The following is a 26,738-nucleotide window of genomic DNA, read 5'->3' on the forward strand; positions in this document are numbered from 1 at the left end:
AAATAAATAAATAATAATAAAAAAAAGAGGAGTAGCCTAGAATGAGGACTTACTGAAATGGTTTCCAGTAGTTTTGTTGTTTCTAATTGTTTCATCTTCATTCTTTCAATTAATTATTTTTCGCACCTCTGTTATCCTTCCTCATTTAACCATGCATGTTTTATAATTTCGTACCAGTTAACTCAGACAGGCTTTAATTGGTCTGAACGCGCCCTAAAATCAGACAATCTTACAGGAACGGTTACTTGTTTAGCGCGTGCTCAGTCCCGCTCGCGATATTACGAATCCCTCTATGGCCACGCCAAGACCCGCCCTTCAATAGCATTTATTGGCCAGGCGTCCATGAGAACGCAAGGTAACGTAACCCCATTTGTTCAGGTCCTATCCCCTGACCAATCGGCTATCCTAACCTTAGTCACTTGAGGTGAAATGCCTAACCCCAACCGATCGAGCTGCTTCGTAGGGCGGGTCTTGGCGTGGCCATAGTGGAATTTGTAATTTTGCGTCCCGCTCAAGAGACAACCAATCATGTGCGAGCAGCAGCACAGTGAGATTTGCATGAGAATGAAATTGACCGTTCTGCGGTCCGAGTCGAGAGTAGGGGTGGGCGATACTGGGAATTTTGGTATCGATCCGATACAGTGGCGGATCTAGAAAATTTTACATGGGGGGGCAAAGGGGTAGCGAGAGATTTTGGTAGGGTGGCAGGGGAAGACGGTACATGGAAACCCTCATACATAAACTGATATGCCCTATTACGCCCCGCAACGCCCTGCTATGCCCCTAAACTGCTACGCCCTAAACTGCTACAACTATTATTTCTATTCATAGTTCCATTATCTTTTTTGTTACTATAATTACCATTATTATGAATCATAATTCTCTATATCTGTATCCATCTGTATGTAACACGACCACCCAAGACCCTGGATATGTCTGATGTTTCTGTTGCACCAAATGCTTGCTCTTGGGAGAATTGTTGGGTCATTGTAAGTTAAAGAGTGTGGTCTAGACCTACTCTATCTGTAAAGTGTCTTGAGAAGAGTGAACTGTTGTTGTATATGTAAATATTTACATATCTAACCCTATAACATATACAACAGAATGGAAATAGCCAAAAACTGAAAACACATCATGTCACAGGACATGTTATGTTACTGTACTGCAATTTATATGTAAGGAGAATATAAACCAACCATATGGTCCAGGGGTTACTGCAGCCTCCTCTTCCTCTCTGTCATCTTCATCCTCCTGATCACTCTCTGCCTCTGTCCCTCTCTCTGAACCTGCAGCCTCCTCTTCATCCCTCACTGTCAATTCTTCCTTTCCCTCTTCTCTTTCACTCATTTCTGCATCTCCTTCTGTGGTCTTCTCCTGCTCTGACCTGCCTGGTCTCTCCAGTTTACTGCCTTCTCCTTCTTCATTTCCCTCCTCCTCTTCCTCCTGTGCACATCTCAGGATTTTCTTGGCTGGCAATATCCCCACTTTTAGGCTTCAGCTAATATCTCCAGCTACTCTGGCCTGCAAAAGCCAAGATGTGAAAAGCTCTTGTTATTCTTGTATTACATTACACTGTATGGCCCTGTAGCTCGAAGTAGCCGCTAAAAAACATAACATCAGACGAGATTTATTACATGCACACATCAGTTATGTTTAGACTAGCCTTCTTAATCCCGTTGTATTTGTGGTTTTCCCAGTTTGACAGTAAAGTATGTTGCCTGGTTTAATTTGTGCAGCCGTATTGCCGTGATATGTGAGAGGAAGTGGATTTTATAGTAGCCTACTCCTTAACTAATCACACACACATGATCGGTCTCAGCAAGCACTGTGTAGTGTGTTGTAACGTAACGCCACCAAAACGGCGACCCTCTGTAAACGTTATGAATTCAAACATGCCAGTTTGTAATATTCTGTATTATGCTCTTCTTGTCTTTACTGAAATCAAACTAATCAAACAGCAGAATGCACTTACAACCCACGAGGGAGCGATTTGACTTTTGGCTAACGTAATGGACGCGCTGTTGTTGATACTGACTCGCCTTTAGCAGACATTATAATTATTACAAATTTAACTTTAGATGAAACGTGTGTTTTAACTTCACCTGGGGAAACAGACTTCACTTTGAGAGGCTCGGGGAGGGGGGCAGCTTTAAGTTTCTTTTTTTTTTTTGGGGGAGGGGGGCCCCCCCACCGCAGCAGACTCGCTTACAGTGCGCTGACGAGCCTGAATGTGCGAACGGCGCTCTGCACGTTTGATGCAGGGACGTAGCTAAGTATTTGAGGGGCAGGGGGCTAAGATTACATCTACAATTATTATTTATTATGAATTAATATAAATTAATTGTTTGTTTCAATGTTTTAAGAAGCCTGTGCACATAGTGGCAGTTTGTTTTTACAAGCAAAGTTTTTTGAATGCCAAAGTTAGGGGGGCAGCTGGGGGGGCAAGGCCCTACAGTGGGGGGGCAGCTGCCCCCCCTTGCCCCCCTGTAGATCCGCCCCTGATCCGATACCAAGTAAATACAGGGGGGTGCGCTGTTTGCACACTGCGCACAGACTTGGAGAGACGCTGTGCTCGCATGAACTCTGAGAGAAACTACAACAAAAGTATCGATCTCATCATGACAGTATCGATCCGATACCAATACTCACGTTGGTATCAATACTATCAATATTTAGATCGATACGCCCAGCCCTAGTCGAGAGAACGCATCCGAGTCAGGGCAAACCTATTGATCATACCGGACCCCACCATCAAAGCGCCCAAGAAGGGCTCAAAGAAAAGCCATGTCCAAGGGCGTCAGCATCTACGTGTACAAAGTGCTAATGCAGGTCCATCCCGACACCGGCATCTCCTCCAAGGCTATGGGCATCATGAACTCCTTTGTGAGCAACATCTTTGAGCGCATCCCGTCTGGCTCACTACAACAAGCGCTCCACCATCACTTCTAGGGAGATCCAGACCGCCGTCCACCTGCTGCTGCCCGGGGAGCTGGCCAAGCACGCCGTGTCTGAGGGCACCAAGGCCGTGACCAAGTACACCAGCTCCAACTAAACCTGTTGACCAACAAAACAAAGGCTCTTTATAGAGCCACCCACTTTATCTAAAGACCTGTTCCTGTTGTCCTTGAGCTGTATTGTTATTGATATCGTAGTAAAACTATGATAAATGTGTAAATATATGGTAGTCATATAGAACAAAGTGTAATCCTTGTCAAAGTCTGGAGTTTCAGGGTCCTCTTTCTTTCTTCCTTTCTTACTTACTGTAGGCTATAAATTACAATGTAGCCTATTCCTTTGCTCTGCACGTTATATGCTAATTGCATTTCATTTTCTCAGTAGGCTACCTACTGTAGGCTACCTGTGTGCAATGGCAATACAGTTAAATCACATCTCATAAGTTAAACCTATTTACCCCCTTTATTGATTGAATAGAGCGGTTACAGCAGCACAAAGACAGAAATAGTACAAATAAATAGAGAAAGTAAAAAAAAATGTCATATGATGTAGGTTATATACAGTAGCCTACATGTATATCAAACGAAGATAAGTAAAATAAAAGTTATAAATAGAAACTATACAAAAGCATATGGAGACAAAAGTTTAAAGGTAAAGTGACAGTGGTGATTAAGCAAGTCTATGTTAAGAGTAGGCTACACCACACTGATTAAGTAATGGTAGGCTACTTATAGATACACTTTCCACTATTCATATGATTTCTGCTTAGTTGGTTTCCACACAAAAGGACGGTTTGGATGCAGCAGCATTTCTGTATGACTGTATTCTTGTAATGTATTACACAATTCATCCATATGGAAGCCATACATCCAGGACTGAAGGTTTTATTTGGGGACATAGTGTGGTCTCATTCACTGACTCCAGAGTCAGAGACAAAATTGATTTTAATTGTAATGTGGTGTGGCTGTTGTGACATACTTGTATGTGAATATTTCAAAAAGCTCTGCTTAAGCAATTGGCAGCAATGTATTGAGTTGGGTGATGGGACAACCTCGTTAATCAAGTGTGCTTTGAAAAACCTACCCACACTTATAGGCACTGTTAGTGACTTCCCATAAGGTTAAAACAATGTACTGGTTTGCCCCAACGAGCCCCTCTTAAGGGGCCACATCTTATCTCGTCCAACAGCACCCTCTGGTCGTCACAATTATGTTATCTTACCGTGCATGACAGGCACTAATTTGTTGGTTATCTTCCTTAACTCATACATAGCTTCACATTTGTTAAAATAAAACAATGTTAAGTAAAAGTACACATGCATCTGAGTTTTTAAAAACAATGTTAAGTAAAAGTACACATGCATCTGAGTTTTTAAAAACAATGTTAAGTAAAAGTACACATGCATCTCGGTTTTGAAATACCATCATATCTATAAGATGTCTTCAGAAACACTGGGATGGTAACATTGTGCTATCTATAACTGAAACTGCTACTGCACCTTTTGAAGTGCGTTTTTTAAGCACTATTAAGTCAAAACGTCACATTTTGCTAACCTTGACTCTGCATGATTTTAAACAAGCTATCAAATATGTAATAATAAAAAAATAGGCTGGCCTGAGTCTGAATATGGAATTTTGTTATTAAATTCACGTTATGTATTAAATTCACAGATAAATAATAGCCTACTGTATGATACAGCAGTAGGCTAAATAAAGCCCATTTAGCCTAGGCTACGTCATACTTTTCCTACTTCATTTACCTCCTCTAAATTACCGTAGGTTTAAATATTTATAAATTAAACCTAATTAAACCAAAAATAGCCTACTTAATTGGGATATTGAATATGTAAGAACTTCAAATGAATAAGCATTGAACTAGGAATTACTCTTCCTCCTCTTACATCCACAAATGTCTGCTGTTAATGACAATAAGAAACAACAGGAAAACGCTCTTTAAAAATGATGTGGCTGGCTCTTAAAAGAGCTTTTGGTCGGAGCTTTAGTTCAGAGCCGATTACAGCTCACTTCTTAGGTGCTGCTGTCTTCTTCACTTTGGGCTTGGCAGCCTTCTTTGCGGGGGCTTTCTTGGCTGCAGTGGACTTTTTGGCCACCTTCTTAGGACTCTTGGTAGCCTTTTTGGGACTCTTGGCCACTTTCTTAACCGCTGCGGATTTCTTCGCCTTCTTCGGGGATTTCTTTGCTGCTGCTGCTGGCTTCTTGGCTGCCGCTGCCTTGGGCTTTTTGGCCGCTGTGAGTTTCTTGGCTGCGGGCTTGTTCTTGGCTTTAGGAGCGGCTTTCTTGGTTGGCTTCTTAGCTTTCGTCTCGACAGCCTTCTCATTCATCTTGAAGGAGCCGGAGGCCCCGGTCCCCTTTGTTTGGACCAGAGTCCACTTAGCCACCAGGCTCTTGATGGTGGTCTTGACGCTGGTATTGTTCTTATCCACATCGTAGCCTCCGGCAGCCAGAGCCTTCTTGAGGGCGGCAGCGGACACGCCGCTCCGCTCCTTGGACGAGGCCAGAGTTTTAACGATGAGCTCACCAAGGGGGGGGGGCCCCCCTGGGGGGGGGGGGGCCCCTTTTTTTTGGGGGGGGGGGGGGGGGGGGGGGGGGGTTTTTTTTGCTTTTTTTTTGGGGTTTTTTTTTTTTTTCCCCACGCGAGCCTGACTAGACTGTTCAAGAGCCCAGAGCAGCGGGCTGCTCTTAAACACATCATGAGAACCGCGGAGACTCAACCCAGCTCGTGGCTCCTCTGTGCAGTCTGAAAGCCGCGCCACTTGTGTTTTCTCTTCACTAATAAAATACTATAAACTAAATGTGGGAGAAGTGCTGAAGGCTAATAGTGATGGGAGCCGATAGCGGAATTGTTTATCTTCATATTGAAGTCATGTAGAGCTCTGATGCTCTCTGCATTTTGTTCGTGGAGCCTCTAAACCTCACCTATTCACCGCCGTGGCCAGCACTGCTCAGCAGCTTTTCCCACTCATTCCTCTCCTAAAATGATTTCAGATGCATCAGAGTTCCATCAAAAGCAGTTTTCCAACTGGCCCACATGTTTGTTCAGGGACTCCGTGTAAAAACAACAATCTGCTGTTGATCAGTTTGTAATAAACTGAAGTTTGTCTAGTAGCAGCAAACACACTATGGCTGAGGCTTTATGGTGCACTTTAGCCAGACTTTATTAGAGCTGCTCCCTCTGACTGTGAACATGTCCTATAGGCTTACTTTTGCAGTTTTTCTCAATTGCTTTGGCACAATCGTCAAATGACTACTAAACTCTGTCAAACTATATGACTATTTATATGAACATTAGGTAAGTTGTTCACATGACTGTAGTCATTTAGAATTGCTTTGGCACGAGATGCACTGAGCAAGTCTTGCAGATCAAATTAGTTGGCATTAATTTGTTATTGAATCATATTTACTCTCAAATGCAACTACACACGTGTAAATCCCTTCATGGTAAATAGAGCAACCAGCAAACACAATAATCTGTCACACATAAACTAGGCTATACAAAATATTCAGGTCTATGTGGTATTGTAAAAGTTGTGAGATGGATTAGGCTAGATGGGGAACAATTCATCTTCCTTACAATTTAAATCAGCCAAACGTTGCCTGTCCACACAGGTTTTTTGATGGAGTTTATCCAACCAACCCATTGATTTCATTTTATTTTTTTCTGCATGGAGATGGACGGTATATAATCACTGTCCTCAATACCAGTTGTCCTTACTTGGTGCCATGGATGCTGGTTGTGAGGATATCACAGCAGATTGTTGGTCGGGAGGGGTGGGCTGCGTCATGACAAAAGGTTTTTCCCTTGTTGCATTGCAAGAGTGTGATGACGATGAAAGGTTGTGGCCTGAAAGAGAGGAGAGACTGGATGACACGAGGTTGATACATTTGCAGCATTTTTTCTTTTTTCATGCACATATTTAACGCATCTATTGTAATTTTGATGTTGTATATCTTTTTTTTCTGTACAAGCTTTCTTTATGTATTTGCAAGTTGGCTGATGTGTACATTTGATGAGAAATAAATGTTTTGTTAAAGAGTAGTGTGTGCCATGTTTGACCTCAATACTATTCAGTTGCATAAATATACAATGTTAGCCATTGGACAATATTACAGAGGGTAACTATCACACTTTCAGATACACTGTCATTCGGCATGATGTCTTTGCATTTTGACTGTCTTGGTCTAAGCAATGATAAAAGAACCTTTTGTTTTGATGACAATGATTTACTCATTGATGGATTGAAACATGAGTTAATTCTTTTAATTGAGTTATCACCTTAAGCAGGTCACAGTGGTGTGCTGAATGTAGCCTACCACACTGTGTGAGGTTTGACAATTGTAAGTTTGTTTTGTCACACTGGCACATACATGTCACCTGTCTGGGGAAGCACATATGGTTTTAAATGTTACAGTTACACTGCTTCATATCATGCCTGAGTATAAGAACACTTTGTTAAGTGTCACACAGCAGTTATTCTGTGCTGCTCTGCTGAGTTTGAAAGCTTGGACTGACTGAAATTTTGATTTTCAATTGCGAAGTCTCAAGAGCCAGCATTGACAGAGCTAAAATAAACTATAGTTGGCATTTTTCTAATAGCTTAATGAAACCAGTTTGATCCAAAATGACAAACACTACAATTACAATTCTTAATGTTATTCTTATTATGGGCTATTATACAACCACTCAAAATGATTCTGTTCCAAACATTGGATCGTATGTATCAGTGTGCAAACTTTAATGCACACTTCGACCCTGCATCATATAGGCTATAGTGTTTTGTATTACTGGGGGTATAGTGCAAATACAGCCTATAATAAATCAAATTAAATCAAAATAATAATAAAAAAACAACAAGTGGATTTTAGGATGCACTGATCTTAACACGTAGAGTTTACATCAGGGGTCTTTAACTTTTTTTAAGGACAAGGACCTCCTAGCTGAAAAAGAGACGGAGCAGGAACCCCACATACAACTGAGTTGCATGTTAAACTGGGCCTACTATAACATGTAGGGCAGCCTAATGCCTTTACACATACAAAACTAAGCTATTAAAAATGTTTGTTGACATATTAATAGGGTTGGGTACCGAAACCCGGTTCCACTATGGAACCGGTTCCTACGCTACCGGTAGGAATCAGACCGGATTAGAAGGCAAATTTCGGTTCCTCATTTCAGCTCTACTTAATGTGTCGACTGAAATATTCTCCCTCTGTCGCTCCGAAACAGACGTAAAAATATCACCCTTTCTCTGTAGTCTACCGTTAGCTAGCTACCGTAACTGTAGGCTACTTTAAAAATGCCATATTTTCCCTCTGGGCTCACCAAAACGCACGTAAAAACATATTAACTGTTCACTGCACGTGATCGCTAGTAAACATATTATAGCTTTGATGTCATTTTTCAGTTTTTCAAGAATCGGTTTAGGAATTGGAATCGTTTTAAAAGTACCAGTTCGGCATCAGAATCGTAAAAATCCAAAAGATACCCAACCCTACATATTGGATGGCTACCTTATCTATAGTCCTTCACAAATAGGCCGATTTAGCTTTGCTAGTAATATGTTGGCTTCATATTAAGGACCCCTGTTGAAGCTCTCTGGGTTACATTATTTCCCCTTGCTACACATGCATGTTATGTAACAGAAGATACATGTACATGTTTATAATATAAAATAGCCCATAAATATATTAAATGTTTGGTAGCAGCCTACGTGTTCAACCATCTACAGGACAGTTCACACCAAAATCAAAAATAGCCATCCTCTTAGTGCTATTTATCAGCTTATTTTTGCTGTGAGTTCAGAGTTGTAGATTGGCTGTAGAGATGCCTTCTCTCAAATTTAATGGAACTATATGGAATTTGCTTGTAATGCTCAAAGCGCCAAAAATATAGCCACATTTGAATAACACACTGTTTAAGTTGTTGTATTCTAATGAAGCCTAATTGGTATAGGCTAATTGGTTTTGATGGTAAAATTTTTGGATGATTTTAAAAGCAGGCTAATCTATAAAATACTTTTGTTTTGTTCTGACAACATTATGGAAGATTTCAGTAAAGATCGGTAGGCAGGCTGATGCAAACATCATAATATCCTAAATAACAGTACATCCATACTGCTGATGTTAAACGGTCAGTGTAACGCTTATCAGTTCAATTTTCTAAGCACAAATGGACATTTGGAAAAACAGAAAAATGGGTTCAAATATCCAATTTTTCATTTTTTTCCACCTTGACAATTTTTTTTCCTCCAATTTTCTTTTTTTTATTCAGAGTATCAGAAATTGAGAAAATTACAAAATTGGTCATTAACTGCATACGGACCAAAATGAAAAACTGATAGACTTTGGGGTCAGAGGTGCTTGCAACTGATGGTTTCAAAACAGGGGCGTAGCTAGGCGGAACCATAGACCGTTATATACAGTCTATGGGCAGAACGAGGGAGAGAATACCATTGCAGTATTGAATAATTGGAGTCCAGACGCAATTTTGTAATTTTCTAAATTTTTGATCCTCTGTATAAAAACAGAAAATTGGAAAAACAGTTTAAAGATCCAATTTTTTAATTTGTCAAGGTGGAAAAAAATGAAAAATTGGATATTGGAACCCATTTTTCTGTTTTTCCAAATGTCCGTTTGTGCTTAGAAAATTGAACTGATAAGCGTTACACTGACCTTAAACACACACACGTTTGAATAAAATGCCATCAGTTGAAAGCGGAACGAAAAGAGTTTTTACTTCCACCATCGGACCTTAATCAGTGCGACACCCAGCGGAAGTAAACAACAGCAGCATAAGGTCTATGCCAATGGTCTATGCCCGTAGCGTTAGCTGCATATGCTGCTGTTGAATGAGCTGGAAGACGCAGATCATTCTTTCAGCTGGAACTAAGCAACAATGGCTTCAGTTGAGTGTTTGAGAGAGTTTGTCACCGAGCGACTAACTGCTGCTGCTGAAGAAATATTCACAGCTGTTGAAAAAACTATCGTCGAGTACGAGGAAGAGATCGCTCGGCAGCGCAGACTGTTGGATGTCGTTTGGAAACCAGAAATAAAGTTACACAGGATAGGTGAGTTTAACCGGTATTATTTTAATGATGGTTTGGTTAGAATAACCACAGATGTCGCTGTTGTGCCAACAAGTGATTACTGTCTGCAGGAGCGCGCCCGCTTATAGAGAGCCGAGGTCCCGCCCTTCTACTAGGGGTGGGCGATACTGGGAATTTTGGTATCGATCCGATACCAAGTAAATACAGGGCTAGTATCACCGATACCCATACTTTTTTACTTGTAACGTCACGATCAATGAATAATTTTGTGATTTTGCCTTTAGTTAGTTGATTATGATTATGATAAAACACAGGACAAATATTTTAGGCAAATCTAAATGTTTTTATTTACTAACTAGAACAATATAAAACAATGTAACGGTATAAAAATAATAAAATATAAATTCAAACAACAAAGTCAACAACACAACCAAAAATACCTTCCATTACACACAGATATCTGTGAAAAATAAAGTCACTTGTGCAAAATAAGTAAACAAAAGCCACAATGTATAAATATGAATATAACAATATAAAAAACACAACAAAAAATACACTGCACACAGATATTTGTGAAAAATAAAGTCAGTAGTAAAGTAACAAAGTCAGTTGTACAAAGTAAGTAAACAAAAGCCAAAATGTATAAATATAACCGTTCGGTCTCTCTGGCAGAGCAGGGAGGGGGAGGAGGCAGAGAGAGAGAGAGGTGCTCTGTTTGCACACTGCGCACAGACTTGGAGAGACGCTGTGTTCGCATGAACTCTGAGAGAAACTGCAACAAAAATATCGATCACATCACGACAGTATCGATCCGATACCAATACTCATCTTGGTATCGATACTATCGATATTTAGATCGATACGCCCAGCCCTACCTTCTACTTCCGGTCCATGGGACCTTAATTCGGAAGAAATATGAACGAGAATCAATGGAGAGATAATTATTTTTTGATCCCGTTTGAATTAAGCAATGGATTACAAATATGATGTTCGTCAATTTAAAACATTATTATTATTATTGGAAAGTCTCAGTTTATTGTTAAACTGTTGAAGTATAAGACTGTGAAAATACGTAACTAGAAAGACTACACACTTCAATGTCTCATGGATGACGTCTCGCTGAAGCTACGATGTCTCTGTGTATCGTACCGGGGATGTAACGTTACTCTAATGAGCAGAGGATCTCGCTTGTTCTTTTGCTTATCTGCTGAAAACACTTCACCGGATAAAACACATCAGTTAAGATAAAGTTACATGTGTTGTTTAACAGAGCTAAGCTAGCTAGCTAGCGAGCAAGCCGAGCATCAAGCTAGGTGAGGTAGATTGTGAGACGGGAGATGTAGTTCACTGAGCAGTTTCACACAAAAATAAGTGGTACTATGACAAACCTACGGCTAACTGAGACTTTCTTCGGTAGAAAAATGATCTTTTAAATTTGTGTTTAAGTGCCCATATTATGAAAAAAACACCTTTTCTGGTATTTGGGGTGTTCTTTTGTGTCTCTGGTGCTTCCACACACATACAAACTTTGAAAAAAATCCATCCATGCTGTTTTGAGTGAGATACGGTTTCTGAATGTGTCCTGCCTTCAGTCTCCTGGTGAGCTGTTCAAAATCGGCTCGGACTGTGACGTCACAATCCGAAATGAGCTGGCTAACTGCAACCGTTAGCTCGTAGCGTTAGCATTAGCATGCTAACACTAGCATGGTACCTCGTTCTCAATAGCAAAGCACTGCTACAACACACACAAGTTCACCATAATCTACAAAAGAACTACTTACATGTGCGCCCTCATTTAGAAGTCTCCCAGCTAATCCTGCCTTGTAACTGACTGAAGTTGGAGAAACAGTCTTTTACTTCTATGGAGCTAGCTAGCTGACATGATCTACATCTGAGCTACTGAGCATGTGCGAGTGCAATCAAAGATGGTACAGAAGAAGAAGAAAAGAGGTCTCACTCTGTAGCTAAAACAGAAACCAGGTGAAAAGAGGATCTGCAGCAGTGAGAGAGAGCTGTGCAGTACAACAAAAATATGGTGTTTTTTGAAAATTAAACCATGTAAACCTATTCTGGTACAACCTTAAAATACAATTATGAACCTGAAAATGAGTATAATATGGGCGCTTTAATTTCGTCAGACGAGACTAAATATGTTCGTCAACGACCTTTTTTTCCATGACTAAGATGAGACGATGACGAGACTGCGCCAATGTCCAAAAACGCTGACTAAGAATAAATGGACATGCATTATTGTTGACGAAAAAGACGAGACTAAAATGTTTTGCATAAAAGGAAAACTAAGATAAAATCTCTCTTCATTTTCGTCTACAATCGTCTCTACTTTTCCATCATGAGATAAAATATTCAGCTGTTACTAGGGTTGGGTACCGAGACCCGGTGCTATTAACGACCGTTATCTACCGGACCGAATAGCAACGTGGATTTCGGTGCCACTTAAATGACTGTGCTTCTCTCTGATGCTCCTAAACGGACGTTGGAGGTAACCGAAACATCGCTGCACGGGACGCTAGTTAACACCACACTTGGCAGCAGGTAACTTTAGCCTACCGTTAGCTAGCAGTTGGATTTAACACAATTAAAATGCTGACAGCTAAACAGTGTAAAAGTGTGTCTGTATTTCAGTGTGTAGGATTCCAACTGGGGGACGTACGACAGTCTGCAGCTGCCGTTGTCTGAAAAACACAGATGTTGCGTTCATTTCAAACTCGCCTCGCCAGCCTCGTGCTGCTTTCAATGTTATTGTAAAATACCCTTTTCCCATCCAGTGGTTGTTTTTGTCGTTTAACAGGAATTTACTGGTGAAATAAGGAAGAGGCTCAATATTTATATAACTTTTATATAATTTATTTTTATATAACTATTTGACTGAAATGGTTATCAGAAATAATCTCAGAAAAAATGTATTTAAAAAAAGACCTAAAATGTTTTGACTAAGATATATTGAGTTCTCTTTTGACTAAAACTAGACTAAAATGACGAGACTTTTATTCGACTAAAACTTGACTAACAAAAAAAGATATGTGTATGACTAAAACTAACAAGGACATTTGGCACAAGACTAAGACAAAATTAAAAATAGCTGACAAAATTAACACTATTTTTAATTGACGAACATCATATTTGTAATCCACGGCTCAATTCAAACGGGATCAAAAAATAATTTACCTCTCCCCGTTCACTACCGTTCATATTTTTTCCGAGTTAAGGTCCCATGAGGTCCACCGGAAGGGGCGTGACTTCGGCTCTCTATAACCATCCTCCTACCTTGGAAATTACTTGGTTTAATAAGTGACGCTTATATTTGATAGATTATAGCCCACCCAGAACTTTTTAACTGTTGATAATACTTTTTTTTTTTTTCGACGATTTTGACGCCATTTTTTCACAGTTTGTTTTTGCTTTTTCCGACATTTTAAATTGTTAAATTTTTCTTCAACATATTTTCATTGTTTCTACGTCCCATATTTTCTGATATTGAACAAAAATTTAAAACGGGTCAATTTTACCCGAAGTCAACATGACAGCTAGTTGGGTGAGAAAGGGGGAAGACATGCAGGAAATTGTCACAGGTCGGATTCGAACCCTGGACCTCTGCGTCGAGCCATAAAGCTCTCAGTATATGTGCGCCTGCTCTACCCACTGAACCAACCCGGCCACACATAATATATCTTTTTAAATGAGCAATGCAACCCATACAATGCATGTTTCCACTCAAAAGGTGATTGCAGCTCCTACCTTGTGTTTGGAAGGTTGTCCTGTCTTATTATATATTTTCACGTTTCTCAACAATATTAAATGAGCTCATTGCTCATTTAATATTGTTGAGAAACGTGAAAATATATAATGTCCTCATGGCTACAAGCCTTTGTTGTGTAGAACACTGAATCCCAACTAAGGGTTAGTTACGCTGTTGCCAGGGGGTTTGTGGAAAGATCATAGAGAAGGTTAACTAATTTGATTAAAAAACAAAACCAAATTATGATTTGATAGAATATTCCAGCTGTAACATGTAAACAATAGAGGTTGCAGTTATGTAGGAGTGAATGAAGACTATAGTAAGCAAGCGAGCACATAAGTTTAGCTAAAAATAATGAATAAATAGTAGAAATAAATAGCTGGTAATAAGTAGTACCTAATAGTTCTAATGAGTAGCTAAAAGAAGTGGAGAAAGGGGTTATAATAGTAACCTGAAAATACTGCATAAGCAGATTAAATGGTTAGGTAATGGATTAATGCTGCAACTACCCGATCATGTAGATACATGCTGCATAACATCAGAAGGATATGTCCCCTTCTAATGCAGAAAGCGGCTCAGGTTCTGGTTCAGGCTCATCTCACGTCTAGACTATTGCATCTTCCTCCTGATTGGCCTGCCTGCATGTGCCATCCGGCCCCTGCAGCTCGACTGGTCTTCAACCTCCCCAAGTTCTCTCACACTACACTGCTCCTCCGCTCTCTTCACTGGTTACCAGTTGCTGCCCGCATCTGCTTCAAGACACTAGTACTTACATACAGGGCCACGAACGGATCAGCCCCAGCTTACATCCAGGACATGGTCAAACCCTATACCCCAACCCGGCCACTCCGCTCTGCCAAACTGCTTGCTGCCCCCTCACAGCGAGGGAGAACTAATCACTCAACAAAATCCCGACTGTTCTCTGTCCTGGCTCCCAAATGGTGGAACGAGCTCCCCATAGACATCAGGATGGCCGAAAGCCTACACATCTTCCGCCGAAGGCTAAAAACACATCTCTTCCAACTACATCTCGGATAAAAAATAAAAAATAAACATTCTTGAACCTGCACTTTCATATGTGTCTTTGTACCTTTGCTTATTTATTTAAAGCTAATGTACTTGCACTTACTACTTGTTGTCTGGAGTTTGAACCTTCACAGTTGAAAGCATCAGCTAAATGACATGTAATGTAATGTAAAACATTCAGCCTCACTTTAGGTAGATAGTAGTAGGATTGCTAACCAAACCAACCTAAACATTTACAATTCAACAAGTATGCCAAAATAACAATATCCACTTTTATATAATGAGTAATTACACAATTGGAATAGATAGATAGATAGATAGATAGATAGATAGATAGATAGATAGATAGATAGATAGATAGATAGCAGAGCTGGCCAATATATCGATATCGTGATATGAGGCTAGATATCTTCTTAGATTTTGGATATCGTAATATGACACAAGTGTTGTCTTTTCAAGTGTTTTAAAGGCTGCATTACAGTAAAGTTATGTACTTTTCTGAACTCTTACCAGATCATTATATCCACATTACAGATGATTATTTATCAAAAATCTCATTGTGAGAACATTGGAAAATGCTCCCCATCTCATTTCTCGGACGAATTAATGTAATTAAAATGAATGTTCTGCCCCGTGTGGGAATTTTGGCAAAATCTCCAGGCTTTCCCCATTATCCTTAAACCCAGATCTGCCACCACCATCTGTTGGTGGTTCCTTGTTCGCAAAGTGGAGAGGAAATGGTATACATCAATTCCAACAATTGTTTGCCGGGGATACACTCAAGTCCTTTGCTGTTTTAATGTCAGAATATGAAATTCCGAAACAGGACTTTTATAAATACTTACAAATTCGCCATCTAATAAACACCCTAAAAGGGGAAAACACCTGTCTTTGGGGCTGACAAATCTCGAGGAGATTTTGGTAAAATCAACATCATTAAAAGGAAAAATCTTGGCGGGATCAAGTCGGACACAAATCTAACCGGCATGCATTGGGCGGCGATCGCCGGTGATCGATTCTGCGCGGATCTGGCTCATCTCGAACGAGCCTATTGACAGAGGAACAAATGATTGTCTACATTTGTTCTTTCTGCAGTCTGGGACCCTATAGCGCCTCCCGGAGGACAGGAGTTGGTACTCCCCATGCAACACATGGGAAGAGTCCAGGGAGATTTTATCAGCCAGTCTGACGGTGTGCAGTACGTGGCTTTTAGTGAACGCGCTCTCCACCGAGTGGCCCACCAATCTGGAACAGATTCCCAGAAGCCCTCAGATGAGCTGAAGGCTCCATCCTGCAGGATGCTTTGAATTGTTGACACAAAGAAAAGAAAACAGGATTTCGCTGCTTGCTCCAAATGACCTGAGTCTCCTTAAAAAGTAGATTCTCTGCTGTACTTTGCTGCAGATAAAGTCTACATGGTGGGTCCAGGAAAAGTCACTGTCCACGTACACTTGAAAGATGATTTTGGTTTTATAGTTTGATTGCGAATGGTTATTGGTGTGATGTGGCACTCATGAGAGTTGCTGAAGATAATCTCCTCAGTTTTCTGTGTATTGAGGAAGAGGGCATTTAGATCATACCACTTTACCAGATTCCACATAGAGGTCATCCCCCTCCCCCTCCTTCATCAGAGCTACCAGTGCAGTATCATCAGAAAGATTGATGGTATGTTGGTTGGGTGCACAGGTAACACAGTCATTGGTATAGAGTGTGAAGAGCAGAGGAGAGCTAACACATCCTTGTGGGGCACCGCAGCTGGTTGTGACCATGGGGGGAATAGGTGTTATTGAACCTGACCAGCTGTTGCCTGTTATGGCGTTTTTCCATTACATGGTACCTGCTCGACTCTACTCGCCTTTTTTGGTTATCCATTATGGAAAAAGAAAAGTCCCTGGTACCTGCCAACAGGAACTTTTTGTAGCATCACCTCCGTCAAGGTTCCAAGCGAGCTGAGGCGATACCAAATGGTGACGTGAAAACCTGCAGACTACTGATGTCATGCACTATGACGCAAATAAGCGACATCATTTTGGTCATGGTAGAAAGTAAAATGGCCACTACGAGGCATTTTTGCGATGGCTCCATTTCTGAAAATGTTCAGAGCCCCAAACTACAAGTGTACCAAATCCCATGCTTTTATGAAAAAGTGAACACATCTTTTACATCTTATAAATAATATTCCTGTACTGTGTGGGACAATGCCATTTAATACCATCAGATTTACATTTTGAATTTTACATGATATAAGCCTCTGTTTTGATTGACAGGTCGTAAAGCGTCCTGTCTTTATCGTTTACGTTAAACTAAATGGTAGCCTCATTTACTAAATGAACATCATGCTGCTGTATTAAAGAAGCCTTGAAACTAGCGATTGAGACCATGAAACTCATAATGAAAAGGTTGTAAATCAAGTGAGAAGTAGGGTCATTTTCTCATATGCTTTTATAGATCAGACTTATTTTTGGAGCCAGCCTGCTGGAAGTTAGAGAGAATGCAGCTTTAATGAGCTTCAGAATTGGCTGGAAGTTAGAGAGAATGCAGCTTTAATGAGCTTCAGAATTGGCTTCATTTTTCAGACCCGGAAGCTCCGTCCATTCCTTTTAAATTCTATGGTATTAGGAATAAGAGAACATGTGTTCTGGTCTTTTCTTCAATAACCGTAGTATCCTATTGCTTTTGTTGTCTGTCCCTCCAGAGCTCCCACAGCAACATGTCTGTAAGGAGGAGAAGGTTCTCTCTGACCAGCAGCTCTGTATTCAGGAGAGGAACTCCAGTCTGGACCCAGAGGACCCAGAGCCTCCGCAGATTAAAGAGGAACAGGAGGAACTGTGCACCATTCAGGAGGGAGAGCAGCTTGCACTGAAGCAGAAGACTGATACCTTTATGTTGACTCCTACTTATGAGGAAAGTGACCACAGTGAAGGTCAGACTCTGAACTTCATGCCCGATGATGGCACTCTAACTGCAGCAGAGAAAGAGTCTGTAGCCAACATGCCAGTTATAACCTCTGTGGTATCGGAAGGAAACGGTGACCACCAGCTTCTCTCTCACAACTCTCATGAAGCCGAGAGCCAAGATCAGAAAGGTCACAGCAACATCGTAGACGGCACTAACTTGTCAGAGAGTCACCCTAATCCTCAAACAGGTAAAAAGTCTTTCATATGTGACACATGTGGGAAAGACTTTAAGTATAATTCATATTTGCAGAGACACCTGAGAATCCACACGGGTGAGAAGCCTTATTCTTGCAAAATGTGTGGAAAAGATTTCAGACGTAAACATAACCTGGAAAATCACTTGAGAATCCACACAGGTGAGAATCCGTATGTTTGCATGAACTGCGGGAAAAAATTCTGCGACGCCTCAGCGTTAAAAAGGCATATGAGAATCCACACAGGTGAGAAGCTGTATGCTTGCAAGAACTGCGGGAAAAGTTTCTGCGACGTTTCAACATTTAAAAAGCACGTGAGAATTCACACAGGTGAGAAGCCCTACATTTGCAATACTTGTGGGAAAAGATTTTTGGACACTTCATCATTAATGAGGCATATGAGAACCCACACAGGCGAGAAGCCGTACGTTTGCAAGACTTGTGGGAAAAGATTCTGTGACACTTCAGCATTAATAAGGCATATGAGAATTCACACCGATGAGAAGCCGTATTCCTGCAAAACGTGTGGAAAGGATTTCAGACATAAGGATGCTTTTAACGTCCACATGAGAACCCACACAGGTGAGAAGCCGTATTCCTGCAAAACATGCGGGAAAGAGTTTGGGCAAAATAGCAACTTGTCGGTCCACATGAAAAGAGCCCACACAGGTGAGAAGCCGTACGTTTGCAAGATCTGCAGGGAAAGATTCTTTGACTCTTCGGCTTTAAAAACGCACGAGAACGCACACAGGTGAGAAGCCATATTCTTGTAAAACGTGGAAAAGACTTTGGACGTAAAGTTAACTTCACTGCTACTGCTGCTGGCTGGAATGGCAAGGATGCCGCGGGCAAGGAATAAGCCGTTTTAAATTTAAAATGTTCAATGCCTTATCTGATGTGACCGAGCCCGACCCGAACGTCATTTCTAAATATCTGTCCGAACCCGGCCCGTCAGGCTCGGGTCGGGTATCTATCCTCTAATGCAGTAGTGTCAAACTCCGTTTCCCTAAGGGCCACATTGGAAAATAAGAATCGCATCAAGGGCCAGACATTTAGAGTTTATTTACATGCTTTCATTTTGAAAAAGTCAAATATCTTTGACTCCATTACTGCATGTCTTATAAAGTCTTCTCCCTTACAGTTTGATCAACATAAAGCCCTAAAAAAGCCAGCAAAAAAAGTTCCTTAGCCATTATAGAAAAAAAGGTCGAAAAATGCAACAAAAACAACTTAAACGTGGGAAAAATCATGTCAGCTGTTTAAATACCAAAACGGCACCACAAAATAGTAGGTTGTAGACCATGCACAGACGCATAAAAACTGGCAGGACATTGGATCAGCATATAATAAGATTTTATTTAGGCTACAACATTTAACAAGAACATGAATTTAGCTGGCTCCTCACTGCCTCATCTAAGAAAATAAAAAGATTGTTAAATGGAGACAATCATAGGGTCGGGTCTGTTATATCATCCACTCACTCAATTATATTATTCAATCTTAAAAAATAAAAACAGGATTTTTTTTTTTTTTTTTTTTGACAAAGCTTCCTCAACGTATTTAGACTAATTGCCAAAGACCGTTACTGTGACACCAGAGTGGTTCACTAACTAGCAGCAACAGCACAACAGAGAGCTAAGAGTGGTAAGTGTATAATCATGTGTAATCGCTTGGCCAGGATAATACAAAGTAGCACCAAGCAGCAGTATTTTAGCTATTGTTAACTATTTACGTGCCTTGCACACTAAATCCGTCTTTCAGAGGCGACTTAATACAATACTGAAAAAAAAAGTGACTTTTCTAATAAGACAGTCAATCATGAATGTGTTTTGTATGGTTGTGGTAAAAACAAAATGTAATCATAATTTTAAAATTGTGTATTTTAGCTACCTTGCATCAGGGAGTCATCTGGTGATCCATCAGTATCCATTCTGGGATAGCATAGTTCTTGTGATCCAAAACCGAAAAAAAAAAGAAAAAAAAAAGTAGATCCATCAATGAAGGTGCGAGTAAGTAAGCCTACTCACATTACAATATTCACATTAATAGCAGCAAAATGTGAACCTGTTACTTACCTGGAATTTCCGAACCAGTTAGCCATCTTCCTGTAATAAGGGAAACCGCTTGTTGTAAATAAACTATGTATTTTTTTTATACAGTATGTGAATGTATGTGTTCTGATTAAAAGGAGAAATGTCTCCTTATGGGAACATCTCAGTATGGGGGGGGAACAAAAAGGTTGATTTTGATTTTTTACAGTTCATATATTGCATTGATTTGATGTTTTTAGAATGGATGGAGCATGGATACACGGGGAGTGGTGGCCTAGAGGTTAGAGAAGAGAGCTTGTGGTCGTCGGTTCAAATCTGGGTGGGGAAAGTGAAGGAGCAGCGCTTGTCCCTCCCTCATTAATACCATTGAGGTGCCCTTGAGCAAGTCCCTTACCCCCAACTGCTCCAGGTGTGAATGTGTGTGAATGTGACCAGGTGGTTCTTCTGAAAAGTTAAAGCATCGGAGTATAAAAATTAATTTTTTTCATCTGGATTTGCAAGTATGTATTTATCTTGTGATTTGTTTGTTTATATGCATTTCCATGTATTGTGTTTGTTTGTAAAGGAAAAATAGGGAAGTGAGAAATGGTGAATGGAATTCAATAAAAAAAATAAAATAAAATTATATATAAATGATATAGGTTGCAGAGTGGAACAATAATTTACCATCAGTGGAACCATCTCCTTATATTTAGAGAGCCTTTTTGTGGTGCTTTTCTTACCACTTCTATATCAATGTGGATGTTTCCGCAACCAGGCGGGCCTTTTCAATTGCTTTGCTGTATGAGTCTTGAGATATTAATTTGGTGAAAAGCATTAATGCAAAATGCATTCTCATTCCATCCTAACATATAGATAAAATACATGGCATACTGTTGGGAACTCTGTTTGAAGGCTGGCTTTTACGGAAGCGTATTGCATTCACCATAGAAAAAAAAAAATTTAGAAACCTTATCTCATTATTACGAGATCCTTATTACGAGATCCTTTTTGAGAATTTTGAGAAAAGATCTCATAATTACGAGATCCTCATCTCTATATAGTACATAACAATATTTACATGCTTACAGGTCAAAAGGCACAATGAATACATTATTTATTAGCTATTACTCACCATTAACCACAGTACCAACTGCATGTCCGACCTGCAAGGTTGCATAGATTTATGGGCGGGGAATCAGACCACGCTTGTGGGTCGTGCACATGCGCAGAACCACTAAGTAGCACATCTCGATAGGTAACATAGATCGACAGAACACCGGGTTACAATCAATCACACTAAGTTAACTAGCTAGCTAGCTAAAAGTCCTGTTGACAGGCAACGTTAATGTTAAAGTTACCGCTAATCGTTCATTCAAATATTCTCAGCCTATTCTGACTAATTTTAAATAATACAATACATTTTATTTGTTGTGTATTGAAGGAAATTTAGTCTAAAATGTGACCGATGACCGGTCTGGCCCTAAAAAGGCCAGACTTAATCTGACTCCAATTCTATGGTCACTGAATAGTGTTCGTTTACTGGTAGATCAGAGAAATAGACTCAGGATTCAAAATAAGACTCAAGATTCGTCCAGTTAAAGTTAATAACCAGCTTTAGTGAATGATATTGCAAAATACAATAAACTTGTGCACAAGGATCAGATTACTTTAAGACAAAACAGCCTATCGCTAAAACCTAGCAGACAGACAGAGATTCCCCCAGCATCTGATGCCGGCTAACCCAGAACCTTCACTTTTTATTCACTTTCTCTGCCTCATCCATGGTGCTGTTATCAGTTGGATATAGTCCAGATCTTCTGGCTCCAGCCGGCTAACGATATGTAACACATTGTGTAAAAACACGACCTCGACTTCTCATTCTCAGCTCATAAAGACAAGCTGCTATTGTTGAATTTGAACCTCTGTGTTTTTTAATCTCCTTCAAGCTTACGGAGTTCTCCAAGAGTCAGGTCATTCCACTATACTTTGTGTCACTTATCACGCGCTTACAAAACCCTGACCTTGTTGCCTGTTCCCCCCTTGATCAGAGAAGACCTTTTCATTTCAGGCATTATCTCACCCTACTTTTGTAATGTCAAATCACTGTAAAACCAGATGGCCTCTCAAAACCCAGGGAAACGAGACAACAAGGTCAAACCTGTTAGCTTACTCTCACAAATATATTCTAACAGTATCCACTACGGAATATTGTTAATAGCGTACGCCGGTTACGTTAACGTTGCTGCTTGTTAGTTAAATGTCAGTGTCTCGGTCAAATCTCCGTCCTCGGCCTACATTAACGTTACTCGGAGGCCTTTTAAATTACTTATTGTATTTGTTAAACACTAAGGTTACGACAATATTTTGATCGATTTTTTTCTAATTTCTAACGTTACTAACTTGTCATGACAGACAAAGCATAGTCAGCCTAGTTGTCATTCAATTCCATAACTATTGGTTGAAAAATCATGTTGTAGCATAAAGTTATTGTTGCTGTCACAAACAAACCCTAACATTAACTTTTTACATATTACTAACCTAATTCATGTTTCTGGTCATGCTATAACAGCATGTGCCATCTCAGGAATGCATTTCATCTAATAGAAATTGTCAGGTAGACATGTTTTACTGGCAACTTTTGGGGCAAAAGATTTTTAACTGATTTTGAGTGGAAATATGGCATACAAACTTTGCCAGAGGGAAATGGGCTGAAAAGTGGATGAAATGTCAACTTCAGAAGTTATATGACCTCTACCTCAAAGTTATCTTCATCTTAAGAGCTGTCATCAGGGTTGAGCAGTTGCCATCCTGCTCTGACACATCCTCCTGGCTGTGTGATAAAATGTATCAATGACCTTTTGTACGCTAACATAACATGCATTGTCATATGAAATTGAACACATAATATAAAATAATGTTAAAATAAAACTATTAATGTTGTGCTGTTACTGTGTCTAAGTGTATTTCAGTATCTATAGTTAGTTAGTTATGTTTTATTTCTGTGTCATGACAAACATTGTGGCCCATTCCACATGGGATTACAAGACACCACAAATTTACTACCACATCTTCCTGTCGCATATACAAATCATTCGGAGAAATACATGAATACAAATATATAAATATACACACATATACACATACACATATGTATATACACGTACACACATACCACACACAAACAACAAATCTCATCTACAATTCATCTCGATAAAGAGCTTTTTTCCTCTTCTCCCAAGCTTTATAGATAATTGGCTAATTTATATGTTTCATATGTGAACAGCCATCTCAGTCTTTGAGCATCATCCATATTTACCAAATCAATCTCTGCTTTTATCCTACAAAACATCTATAAGTGATATAAATGAAGATGGCAAGCCCAGTAATCCGCATCGTCAACCCAGAGGCTCCTGCACACAGTCAACAGGCCGTACTGATGGCGACTAAAGAGACCCGTTGCTGTCGGGAGAAAAAGATGGTTTTCCCTAAACCTCCACAGGAGCTGCTCTTCCAGGACAGCGCCCTGACACACGCAGAGAAGCTCCTTCGAGCAGAGGGCATCCCTGCACTGTCGTGTCAGCTGTGCCTGGGAAAGCTGCTAGTCCCTTTTGGCCAGTGTGACAATGCACCCTTCCACTGGCTTGTCACAGATGATGTGGGATACATGAAGATGATTGCATGTTTAAACACAAAAGTACTTTATTCAGTGTTTGTTATTTATCTATACAAAGTTTTCTTTACTCATCTATCTATAAATTGCAGGAACATCTGTCTGTCTGTGTGGGTGGTAAGCCCAAATCTCTCGAACCGTTATTCCGATGGATGTCAAACTTGACAGGTGTCTTGCTACGGGCATGAGTAAGTGCAATGCCAAGATTGACATTGTTTGGATCAGAAATGCAAAAGATATCGTCGGTAAAAGAAGCACACATTGGGCCCTATTTTAACGATCTGAAACGCAAGTATCAAACGTGAAACGCAAGTAGCTTTGTGGGCGGATCTCGGCCGCTGTTGCTATTATACCGGCGGGGGCTTGGTGTGTTTAAACTGTCATTGTTGTATTTAATAAACAAGACATTGCATTAACCAATATTTACATGTCTCATTAATAAGTGCATAACATTAAGAGAACAGTAAAATGTGTATAATTGAATGCAAAGGTTTTAAGAAATTGTAATCTTACACATACTAAGAAAACTGTAATATAAGGGAAGTCAAGTATTTCATACAACAGTGTCATTATATATTTTTAGTATATATAGTATTTTAGTATTTAGTAATATATATATTTTGTTTAAGGTATTTACTTGACTAAAGATTAAAAACATACTAATAAATACCTATTTATCTTTAATAATGCATCACAGACATTGCCCCAACTGGGATTCGAACCTGCGTCCAGATAATAATTATTAAATATGCAGGAAAAAACGCAGCTTGTTCAGCACCTTGGACAGCGTTAATAATGCCGCAACTTCATTGGCTGTCACTGGCTTCCACCTAGGCGTCGGGTCTTATAGAGACAAAGTCAGACAACTGTAAGTCTCCCAACAGACACCAGATAATTAAACTAGGTAGCCTATTATCTTCATTATGCCAAATGTCATTTAAAGACAGAAGCTTAAAAAAAACTATGAAGCATTGCGCAATTTAAAAACGTAAGCAGTGTGGCGGATTTGAGACTCAGCTTCCAGAAATAGCTCCATGCAGCCGAGATAGCCGGGGCTAGGAGAGATAGAGCGAGGTAGTATGGACTTCTACAACGCTTTATCAACGCCCGCCTCAGAAGCTACAACTTCCAGCTTCACAGTCTCGCAGCCACAACGCCACTTACAGATGTTGATATGGAATCGAGCTGGATTTAAAGGCCTCCAATGTCGACCTTGTTTCACTGAGGGTGCGTATTTGTTTTTTCTTTTCATTTCCATGTAGGACATACTCTCTGTTCATTCTCATGTCGGACACACTCTCTCTATCTCATAGTCACTGCAGACACTGAGTTCAGATTTTAAATTGCTTTAGTTTTCAAATTATTGCCGTTGATTTGGCTGAGGATGCCCATTGGAATTGTGGGTAACGCCTGATACGTGCCATGTAAAAATGAATGTATGCGAATTCTCATGACTCATCCATAAAATGGGAACTTTAATCAGGTATATATGGTCACGGTGAGTTGGGCTCTAAGCTAAATCACATTTCCTCTAGCCACGGCTGCCACTGTAGTACTTTCTCAGTTATTTTGTCGGCTGAAAATGCGAGCCCATTAGATTGTGTTGTCGTTTTGTTATTTTTTAATGTGGCCTCTACTCGCTTAGAATCGAACACTCATCTTAAGCGCCATGAGGCCGGCATGCATTACCATGTTCGGCCACAACGAGGTCTCAATGGGCAGGTGGCGCTCTTTCCCAATGACTCACAGATCTGATGCTCATCGTTTACAGTTTTTTACATCTGTATTAATACAGTGCTTTTCTAGTTTTAACAAGTAGCCTACTAAAAGAACTTTTAAATATTACAGGAACCATTCGCACATAGGTGTGTGTGTGTGTGTGTGTGTGTGTCTGTGTGTCTGTGTGTACGTTCTTATGGGGTGGGTGGGGGTGAATAACCAGTGATCAGTAAGTGTGGCCCTGATCCAAACATCTGATCTTTTCTCTGCCCTTGTCCTCTTCTTCCTCCTCCTCCTCTTCCAACTCTTCCTCCATGAACTTGTCCTGAGGTACATCCCATGTCCCTTATTTGATAGCGCCTCGACTCCTCTGTCCTCGACTGAACCGGAAGTTGTTCCGTCCCTTCTCAGTGAAGGCCGTCTCAAAGCTCTTATTTCTGTCCTGAGAGCCGAGGAGCGAGCTTCGAGGAGGGAACACCTCGGAGATATAGCCGATATCAGCCTTCCCTGAAGCTGTGCAGATCTCTGGGTGGGAGGGACTAAGACGCGAGGAAGGGAGGCAAGTGGAGGACTCCAGGAGGCAATTTAAGCAACATGAGATGCAGCTCTGGTTGTCGTACCTCCCCCCCCCTCCCCCCTCTTTTTTTTGCCCCCGTTTTTTTTTTTTTTTTTTTTTTTTTTTTTAGTATTTACTAATATATATATTTTGTATATTAAGAAAATTAACATACTAATAAATACCTATTTATCTTTAATAATGCATCACCGACATTGCCCCAACTGGGATTCGAACCTGCGTCCAGATAATAATTATTAAATATGCAGGAAAAAACGCAGCTTGTTCAGCACCTTGGACAGCGTTAATAATGCCGCAACTTCATTAATAATGCCGCAACTTCATTGGCTTCCACCTAGGCGTCGGGTCTTATAGAGACAAAGTCAGACAACTGTAAGTCTCCCAACAGACACCAGATAATTAAAGTAGTTAGCCTATTATCTTCATTATGCCAAATGTCATTTAAAGACAGAAGCTTAAAAAAAACTATGAAGCAATTTAAAAACGTAAGCAGTGTGGCGGATTTGAGACTCAGCTTCCAGAAATAGCTCCATGCAGCCGAGATAGCCGGGGCTAGGAGAGATAGAGCGAGGTAGTATGGAGCTCTACAACGATATATCAACGCCCGCCTCAGAAGATACAACTTCCAGCTTCACAGTCTCGCAGCCACACCACCACTTACAGACATTAATATGGAATCGAGCTGTATTTAAAGGCCTCCAATGTCGACCATGTTTCACTGAGGGTGCGTATTTGTTTTTTCTTTTCATTTCCATGTAGGACATACTCTCTGTTCAATCTCATGTCG

General features: G+C 40.3%; 2 protein-coding genes and 1 pseudogene across 6 annotated transcripts; 2 read left to right on the forward strand and 1 right to left on the reverse strand.

The window, feature by feature from the left end:
• Positions 1-528: 528 nt before the first annotated feature.
• LOC120564300 lies at positions 529-3,125 on the forward strand (annotated as a pseudogene).
• A 273-nt stretch (positions 3,126-3,398) lies between these two features.
• LOC120564302 (histone H1-like) lies at positions 3,399-6,757 on the reverse strand. The gene is made up of 2 exons (XM_039809154.1): positions 6,688-6,757; positions 3,399-5,511 (listed from the first exon to the last, which is right to left on the reverse strand). Exons 1-2 carry the CDS (start codon positions 6,755-6,757, stop codon positions 4,976-4,978), a joined length of 606 nt encoding a protein of 201 aa, XP_039665088.1. The 3' UTR covers positions 3,399-4,975.
• A 2,986-nt stretch (positions 6,758-9,743) lies between these two features.
• Positions 9,744-23,921, forward strand: LOC120564717 (zinc finger protein 883-like). Of its 5 annotated transcripts, none has more exons than XM_039809910.1 (3): positions 9,744-10,039; positions 17,497-18,534; positions 23,342-23,921. In XM_039809910.1, the coding sequence occupies exons 1-3, from the start codon at positions 9,868-9,870 to the stop codon at positions 23,347-23,349; spliced, it is 1,218 nt and encodes a 405-aa protein (XP_039665844.1). In that variant the 5' UTR covers positions 9,744-9,867; the 3' UTR covers positions 23,350-23,921. The 5 variants fall into 5 exon arrangements, with proteins under 5 accessions (XP_039665844.1, XP_039665842.1, XP_039665845.1 ...); XM_039809908.1 differs by lacking the exon at positions 23,342-23,921 and adding an exon at positions 19,839-20,982 and having other exon boundaries at positions 17,497-18,703; XM_039809911.1 differs by lacking the exon at positions 23,342-23,921 and adding an exon at positions 20,243-20,982 and having other exon boundaries at positions 17,497-17,946.
• The last annotated feature ends 2,817 nt before the right edge of the window (positions 23,922-26,738 follow it).

The sequence above is a fragment of the Perca fluviatilis genome, chromosome 8 (assembly GCF_010015445.1).
Source record: "Perca fluviatilis chromosome 8, GENO_Pfluv_1.0, whole genome shotgun sequence".
Lineage (NCBI taxonomy): Eukaryota > Metazoa > Chordata > Actinopteri > Perciformes > Percidae > Perca > Perca fluviatilis.

Coding starts and splice junctions, on each gene's coding strand:
- LOC120564302 (XM_039809154.1), bottom strand. CDS start 6,757: ATGACGCAGCCCACCCCTCCCGACCAACAATCTGCTGTGATATCCTCA. Junction 5,512..6,687: donor ACCAGCATCCATGGCACCAA/GTAAGGACAACT, acceptor CCCCCCCCCCAG/GGGGGCCCCCCCCCCTTGGT.
- LOC120564717 (XM_039809908.1), top strand. CDS start 9,868: ATGGCTTCAGTTGAGTGTTTGAGAGAGTTTGTCACCGAGCGACTAACT. Junction 10,040..17,496: donor AATAAAGTTACACAGGATAG/GTGAGTTTAACC, acceptor CTGTCCCTCCAG/AGCTCCCACAGCAACATGTC. Junction 18,704..19,838: donor ACGCACGAGAACGCACACAG/GTGAGAAGCCAT, acceptor TGTGTATTTTAG/CTACCTTGCATCAGGGAGTC.